Here is an 8,809-nt window from a genome sequence, read left to right as displayed (position 1 = left end):
TGGACTGGCTACAGCAGCAGCAGTGACATGTTGTGTGCGGTCAGTCACTGTTCAGTCAGCCCGACTTCCCCCTTCCATCCCCTGCTGCTGCTGTGTCTCCTCCTTTTCCCTCGCTTATGCTGGCCCTACACTAGTACGACCAGCATAAGATGAGATTCATCATACGATTTCCCTTTAACTCCCTGGCAGTCCCGGCCACACGATTGACACACGATGTACATACGATCTCACAATACCATCTATCTGCAGTTTAGGAGGGAAGGTCATTGAAAGAACATACACTTCTTCAAAATGTCACTGAAATTACGCCGATCGGACGCACGATGCATCGCATGCACAAATACATGGCACGATCTGCATACGATAACGATAGATATGATGGGTTGCACATCTGATCATACGATACGTTTTAAGAGCGGCGGGAGCGCGCATCGGATCGTATCCTACCTAACAAAAACACGATCTCCACAGGACTAATCATACGACGTGTCGAAAATCGGGCAATTGGCCCGAAATCGCACTAATGTATGGCCAGTATTAGAGTCTCCAAGCCAGGCAGAGAAGCTCCGCCTCCCAGAGGAGAAGAGTAACTGCACCGAGCATGCTGAGAGTGAGAGGCAGCTTTTACTGGTATTTATAATGGGTGCAAGGTGTGTGGTGCACACCCTCACCCATAGTTAAAATGATACTTGCATCTCCACAGATTCCGGACCGCTGCTACAGAGCAGCACACACTCACTGGGAAAATGGCGGCGGCCATTTTCCCAGTGATCTGCAAATACGCAGAAAAGTTGTCCCTGGGAAAGTAGGTGTGGGTGCCATTTTCCCAGAGACCCGTGCATGCGCAGTAGATTCTGGCATGAAGCCACAAACTATAGCGCTCAGTGTGCTGACAGAGAGAAGGGGGCCCACACGGGCCCCCTCCTCTCTTAAAACGCCCTGAGTGGAGCAGTTGCAATAATTTACTTTTGTTTGCTCCACAACTGTGCCCCTGATCACTCACCCCTCTCCATGCTGCTGAGAAAGGCATACTTAAGGTGAGTGAGGGATGAGTGCTCCCAAACACCTAGTGCACCTGACATGTGGGAATGTAGGGATCTAGACAGTGGAGGGAATGGAGCAGGTATGTAAGTGCCACATCTCTCCTGCTGGCCTAGAACTGTGTCTTCTTTCTGCAGCTAGAGAATGTGTTATTTGCAGAACTGCATGTTTCAGTGTTACCATTGTGATGCATTTATTTGTATACTAAAGGTCAGAATATTATGCAACCAGCATAGTGTTTTGATATTCCATCTACAGAAAAATGGGATAATCTTAAATATACATTGGCAAATGTCAATATTTCATTATGTGAATGTGTTTTGCAGCGATAACACAATGTTATTAATGCTGGGCCCATGGGATCTTCATTCACCACTACCCTTCTGTTGCTCATTACTCACATATGGGTTTACCCAGTTGTCACCCAGGGACTGACCAGCAATGTCCTGCTGTCTTCTACAGTCATAGGTGGATAATGGAGACTCTTAGTGGAACTAGACATGAGGTGTATTTAACATCGACTGCATTTTTATGCGGTTGCGAGGTGATATCTATCTCCCCAAATTGCAATGCAGTAATGTAAATGACTGCTTGCATGTATCATTGCTTGGGTGCTGAGACAGCGCTTCCGATAAAGCCCTGTTCTGGCAAATAGCTCAAACCAAAATGATAGCTATCGCTTTCATTTTGCTTCCGGGTTACAGCATACCAGGGCCGGCTCGAGGCATGTTCGACCAGTGCGCTCCAACCCCATAGAGGGCGCACCCCTCCCAGCCTTTCCCGATTTCAGCGGGACAGTCACATTTTTCAAGAACTGCCCCGCTGTTCCACACGCGGCGGTGCCAACCCCGGAAAAGAGGAACGGATGTTGCGAGCATTCAGTGCAGGAAGAGGGCTGGGCTCGCCCCCAGCCTGATGTTAACGCGAGGCGTGCCATACGGGTACGCCCCCAACTGACGTAATTTTTGGACGTGGCCTATAATTAGGCCACGCTCCATTTTCACCTGCGCACAGTTAACGTGCGCATAAGTCCGGTCCTGCGCAGGGCACGACTCCCCCTGGAGCCGGCCATGCAGCATACTGTGCAAACAAGGTTGTATGCTGCGCAAAAGTCGGAAGGGGCCGACAGAGAGGTATCCAGTCGATCTCTTTTTTAAAACATTAGTGGTGGAATAGCCCAAAGGTTATTATGGGCCGAATGCATCTAAAGATGGCGTTAGTTGCCAGGGCCATGCTTCGCATCCCGGAGCCCGGTAAATCTTACAAAGGCTACTTTTGCGGTCAGAAATTGAGGGACAGCAGCAGAAACTTAGCTTTTGCTGTGTTTTATTAGCTGTTTAGGTTGCTGATTTTAAGGGTCAATAATATTAAATACAAAACCACTTGTGTTTTGTATGGGATATTATTGTCCATTTAAATCCAGCAGCCCAAACTGCTAAAGACTAATGGCCTTGAAAAGCACTGCACAGTAAATTTTTTGTGAGCAATTAAGCGGAGGATGTTTGGGTGAGCAGGGGCGGTATTGTATAGCTTTGCCGAGGGCACCTAGAAACCTTGCACCGGCCCTGGTCGCAGGTTGTACCTGTAGTTTGAAAAATATACCAAATAGCTATGGGGGATTGTTAGCTAGCTTATGCGGCATATATTCACATTTCTACAAAAAAATGGGGAGCTGGCATTTACCAATCCAATATTTACTAAGCAGTCTTCTTTTTCTGATAAAAGATGATTGCCGCATGGACATGTAATGGAAGTACGTAGATGTGTTCAGCTGGAAACTACCAGTGTTTTACTCTTTCTTCTCCTCCTTGATCTCCATGTTCACAACCTGTGTTAGATTCTGTAGGCTCAAACTGGTCTATCTGTTCTTCTTTTACTTGCACAGCAGTGACTACAAATAAAAGGAAATGCGTTACCTGCTGTTTTAAGTATGCACATATTCCTTATCAGTTTAATAGTTAGTGGTACTTGTGTACTTTACGGACTCATTGCAGAGAGAACCCAATGAATGTTTTATATGGTACTTGTGTACTTTACGTACACAAGTACCGAAAGTTGTCCCACCTAAAGAAGAAAGTTGTCTGCTCGCCACGCTTCGGGCTTGCCACACGGTTATATTCCCCCTCTATGCCCACTTGGATGGTAGGGAATGATGCTGGACACTGGCTGCTGACGTCAGGGTCCTCTCCGTGAAGGGGATTTAGACATTACCATGATTGATGATAATAATAATAATGAGTGTAGGACACTTGGGTTCTCTCTGCAATGAGTCCGTAAAGTACACAAGTACCTAATTATTTATTAATCTATTATAGTTTCATATTTTTACACACACACACTTATTTATTTATTTAATCATATTACCTACCACACAGACACACGCTAAAGTTAATTTTTCATCAGAAGCCATATAATTTACCAATATGTCTTTGGAATGTGGAGTAGCCAGAAGAAATGAACACAAACAAGAAAAGAATATACAATCTTTCCACAGATAGGGTGACCACAGTGCCGTGATGCAATAATGCTAGCCAATATGCACTGTACAATTTAAATGCATAATATTTTATGTTTGAATTTTTAACATAACCACAAGACTGCACATTGTGATCTGTAGTTTGAAAAATATACCAAATAGCTACGGGGGATTGTTAGCTAGCTTATGGGGCATATATTCACATTTCTACAATAAAAATGGGGAGCTGGCATTTACCAATCCAATATTTACTAAAGCAGTCTTCTTTTTCTGATAAAAGACAGATACAGAAATGTAGATTATGATGGCCCATTATAAGTGATTAGTATCCGGCATCCAGACTCTATAACAATGGTGTGCAACAGGCAGCCTGGTGAGCCTGTTGAGGAGAGTGCTCTGAGCTGTCTCCTCATAGCTGCCGCAGTCCCATAATAACGGAGGTGTGCTACTGGGCATGCGCAACCTCCGACCCAATGGCTACTGCGCATGTAGCCCAACATCTTCCTCTCTGTCCTTCGGACTTTAAGGATGTGGCCCAGAGCGTCTCCTAAGACATACTATGCCATAGAGGGACGATGGTACCACTATACACCAAAGTGCCACCACCGCTAGCCGGACTCCAGACTTCACACGTTACCTATATTAACCTGCTCCTGGTTTGATCTGTTCATACTACATGTTCTTGCATTGTGCTGCATTACCACTATGTTGTCTCACATCCTACTGTTTTACCTGGTTAATAAACTAATCCCTGGTTAAGCTAGTCACTGTGTGGACTAACCTCCATCACACACCACTGACACCTATCAACTTAGGTTCTGCCAATAAGTTATGGGCCTAGGCCACTAGCATGTGTAGAATACAGATACCAAGAACACAGGTGTAACACAGAATAAAAGGATCTGAGTGAGTACAGAAAAGACCTTTATTCATACCGTAGCTGATAAATGTACAGTGTAAATGCGAGTATGGGATTTGCCAAATTAACGGGTTCATTGAATATTCTACATGGAAATTCACAATGCAGATAGAGTTAAAGCAGGAAGAATTACGGCAAGTCATTATTGATCCCGGTGATAACTCCAACCCTGATGATGCGGATAGAGCCATGGGAACCATAGGTCTAGCTGTAGATCAGTAAGTGTATTCCATTATTCATGGGAAGGTGACAGCACATGAAATGTGGGTAGCATTAGGTCTTATAAAGACATAGGTTTAATGAGAAGAATCAACCTCTGTATGGCACTATGCCAACTGTGTACAAGAATATGAATGAATATATAGATACAGATGTGTCCACATACACTTTTTTTATTGTTTGAGTTGCACCAAAAAGCTCTTCTCAGCGTGCAAAGTCCTGTACGAATAGTCTTGCCCAAGCATCTAGTCCTGGCCCTCTCACACCAAACATCTCACTCCACATGGCGTATTGGGGCTAGGTGTATGAAGACACATCTGTAGGATGCTGTCTACATCTCAGCAATAACTTAGTGCCAAGTAGATGAGGAGGAGGTTGCAATGTGATGCTGCAAAACCTTATGCCAGAGTATGATGGACCAAGCTGCTGCAGTTTCAAAAGTACATACCATGAAACATGGACCCAAAATTTCGAAGTTTTGTTCCCCGAGCCACTTAGTTATCCCTTTTGCACTATGGCAATGTGCTCCGTCATGCTGGAAAAGGCATTGTTCGGCACTAAACTGTTCATGGATGGTTGAGAGAAGTTGCTCTTGGAAGATGTTTTGGTACCATTCTTTATTCATGGCTGTGTTCTTAGGCAAAATTGTGAGTGAGGCCACTCCCTTGGCTGAGAAGCAACCCCACACATGAATGGTCTCACGATTCTATACTGTTGGCATGACACAGGACGAAGACTTTTGGAGGATAGCCTGGTGTCAAGAAGGGCAGCAAATAAGCCACTTCTCTCCAGGAAAAACATCAGGGACAGACTGATTTTTCTGCAAAAGGTACAGGGATTGGACTGCTGGGGATTGGGGTAAAGTTATTTTCTCTGATGAATCCGCTTTCAGATTGTTTTGGGCATCTGGAAAAACTCTTGTCTGGAGAAGGAAAGGTGAGCGCAAATCGACAGCCACAATATCTGTGCTACACAATAAGCAATTTTTACAAGTTTCAGATTTTCAGCCACATCAAAGTGATTTTGCATATGTCAACCCACAAAGAGGATGCAGTCACAGGAAAACGTAGGAAATATGGGCATATTATTGAGAATGCACATACCCTGGTCGATATCGGGAGATTGATGCCGAGATTTTCTGTGTTTGCCGACTGCTCGGATAATCAAAGGAATGCGTTTGTGGACATTTTTATTGGCGAAATGCCAAAACGATCATTCATACACACTATACAATAAATCAGACCGATCACCCAATTATGCGAATAGGCCCAAAGCTGAGTAAATGACACTCACAGAAACAGCCAAAGAAGCATTGTGGCTGAAAGGAGACTGTGACCTGGTTCTTTAGTTCAATGACACTGGGCCTGAATCAGGAGTTGACGGAATTGCAAAGCCGCACACAAGCTACAATGCAATTCTTTCCTGCTAAAATTCAAATACTGCAGGAGGTGTCTGCTGTCAGATTCTGTGGTCGCAGCCTGGAATAACCATCATGACCATCAGCAGGTCTGTTTGCCTGGTCTCATCCCTCCCAAAAAACAGGAGGGTGTCTCCGTTTCCGGGACTGCCGACTGTCCACATCCCAGCACCACCTTGGAAATGCTTAGGGGGGCTGCATGCACTCATGCAGGACCAGTTCTGTGCATATGCGCCAGGGGAGGCAGATCAACATACATTCTGCCAAAAGAGCCTTCATCTGCCCCTAGCCCTTTGCCCCTCTCTGAGATATTTCTGATTACTTATAAAGTAAAGAATAAGGCAGAACTACACATAGATTAGCACAGACATATGTGTCTTTACATTATACTGAGATAGGTGTTGCAGCAATTGGTAAGGCACAGGACCCAGCTGTGTTGAGTTTGTATGTTCTCCATGTGATTGCACGAGTTTCCTTCGGCTACTACAGTTTACGCCTACAAAGTCCAAAAATATATTGGTAGGTTAAATGGCTTTTGACAAAAAATGGAACCTAGTATGTTGGCCCTATGTGTGTTAGATAATTTAGATTAAGCTCCAATGAGGGCAGGATTGATGTGAATGATTTCCTTGGATAACAACTGAGTGTGCATAAGATGGCTGCCTCACTCGCTGCAAAAAAAAATGTAAGTTTTATTGAGTCCTATTGGAAGAAAGGAATAACAATAATAATAATAATAATAATAACAATAATAATAATTGTATTAATATTTCCATCCAGCTTTTATGGAGTTTGTCTTTCTCTGGGCTCCATTTATGAACAAGTCATAGCCCCTTTTGCACTCGCAACAATTGTGAGCATAGTTTTCCGCTGTTTGTTACTTTACAACTTATGCCATCTATAGATTGCCGGCAATAGGGACCCAGCAGAAGCCTTTCACGTTTCAGTGAGGCCTCCCAGGCTTTGCTGAGTTGCAGTACTATGTGCAGACAAACATTGCACATGTATATTAGACTGCAGCCAATTGTCAGCAGCGGTGGGCTGCCAGCAACACAGTGGAGGGTGCAGCGAGGAGGAAGACACTGCTGTTAAATATTGGTGGCATATCCGTTTGTATCACAGTGATACTAAATTAAATCTGCCACCGGCAAGTAGGATCGTTAAAAAATGGAGCCCTCAGTATGTCAGGTGCTGTCATATTCTTCAACTAGTTCAAATTCAAACCATGTTTGAGTATTGGCAAAGCATCCTTAGGTGAGGGGATGCGATATCCATTATAATGGGGGCAAGGTTGTAGATATTTAGGTTGATTATTTATTGCAGTATTTCCTAACCTCGGTCCTCAAGGCACACTAACAGTCCAGGTTTTAGTGATATCCATGATATAGCACAGATGGTTAAATCAAAATAACTAAGGTACTAATTAAGGCACCTGGGCTCAAGTATAGCTATCCTTAAAACCTGGCCTGTTAGTGTGCCCCTGTGCAGACATCCACATACAGATGTGTCCACATACATCTATCCTCCATGCGCTTTAATTTATTTTGCAAATAAGATGTTTTGCAAAGAAAACGGATTTTAAGGGAAAAGGTTGTACAAAAAGACTCTCTGCACTACTGAGTTGCACTACGGCATGACGCGACAAGAAGGGCTGTTTAAGGAGCAAGGAGGCTAGAACACATCAACATTTTTCTCAGTGAATATATTTGTAATGGGGCTATTGTAATAACATTTTCACCAAATGTCAGCAACAACCCATGCAATCCACACATGCAAAGATATCAAACCATAGATGTCCATAAATTGAGTTATGTGTAATAATGTGAAATGACACAGGGAAGAAGTATTGAACACGCTTACTGAAATATATTTAAAGCCGCTGTTGATAATGCCAGTTTCAAGACTTTATGGAGAAACTAGTCGCATGCATTGCTCAGGTGTGATTTTGGCCCATTCCTCCACACAAACAGTCTTCAAATCTTGAAGGTTCCGTGGAACTCTGATCTTTAGTTCTTTCCATAGATTTTCAATTGGATTCAGGTGCTTGGCTGGGCCATTCTAGTAGCCTTGGATGTGTGTTTGGGATCATTGCCTTGCTGAAATGTCCATCATTTCATCTTCAGCATTCTGGTAGATGGCAGCAGATTTGTATCATGAATGTTTCTGTACAGTTTGCCATTCATCCTTCCTTCAACAATATGAAGTATGCCAGTACAGTATGCTGAAAAACAGCCCAACAGCATGATGTTCCCACCTCCAAACTTCACTCTTGGTATGGTGTTTTTGGTGTGATGTGCAGTGCTATTTCTCCTCCAAACATGGCGTGTATTATGGCATCCAAAGAGTAAAATTTGGTCTCATCTGACCATACTATATTCTACCAGTATTTCACAGGCTTGTCCAAATGATGTGCAGCAAACTTAAGTGAGCTTCAACATGCTTTTTATTCAGCAATGGAGTCTTCAGTGGTGAGCGTGCATACAGGCCATGGTGGTTGAGTGCATTACTTATTGTTTTCTTTGAAACAATTGTACCTGCTAATTCCAGGTCTTTCTGAAGCTCTCCACAAGTGGTCCTTGGCTCTTGGACAACACTTTTTTTTTTTCACTCCTCTGTCAGAAATCTTGCTGCTGACATTTGGTGAAAATTTCATTAAAATAGCTCCATTACAAATATATTTACTAAGAAAAATGTTGTGTTCAATACTTATTTTACGCGTTGTATGTGGAGTCATCTC

At 43.5% G+C, this 8,809-nt stretch overlaps 1 protein-coding gene across 3 annotated transcripts in view; it reads right to left on the bottom strand.

Moving 5' to 3' along the window:
• Positions 1 to 941: 941 nt before the first annotated feature.
• The window catches only part of L3MBTL2 (L3MBTL histone methyl-lysine binding protein 2), a 197,561-nt gene continuing 189,693 nt past the window's right edge, over positions 942 to 8,809 (bottom strand). For all 3 annotated transcript variants that reach the window (XM_088468106.1, XM_088468108.1, XM_088468107.1), the window contains one exon: positions 942 to 2,932. In XM_088468106.1, coding sequence (XP_088324232.1) covers positions 2,820 to 2,932 — 113 coding nt within the window. In that variant the 3' untranslated portion in view covers positions 942 to 2,819. The remainder of the gene's footprint in view (positions 2,933 to 8,809) is intronic.

The sequence above is a fragment of the Taudactylus pleione genome, unplaced genomic scaffold (assembly GCF_031769625.1).
Source record: "Taudactylus pleione unplaced genomic scaffold, aTauple2 ptg000080l, whole genome shotgun sequence".
In the NCBI taxonomy this organism is placed as follows: domain Eukaryota; kingdom Metazoa; phylum Chordata; class Amphibia; order Anura; family Myobatrachidae; genus Taudactylus; species Taudactylus pleione.
This window is presented reverse-complemented; position numbering and strand designations above follow the sequence as displayed.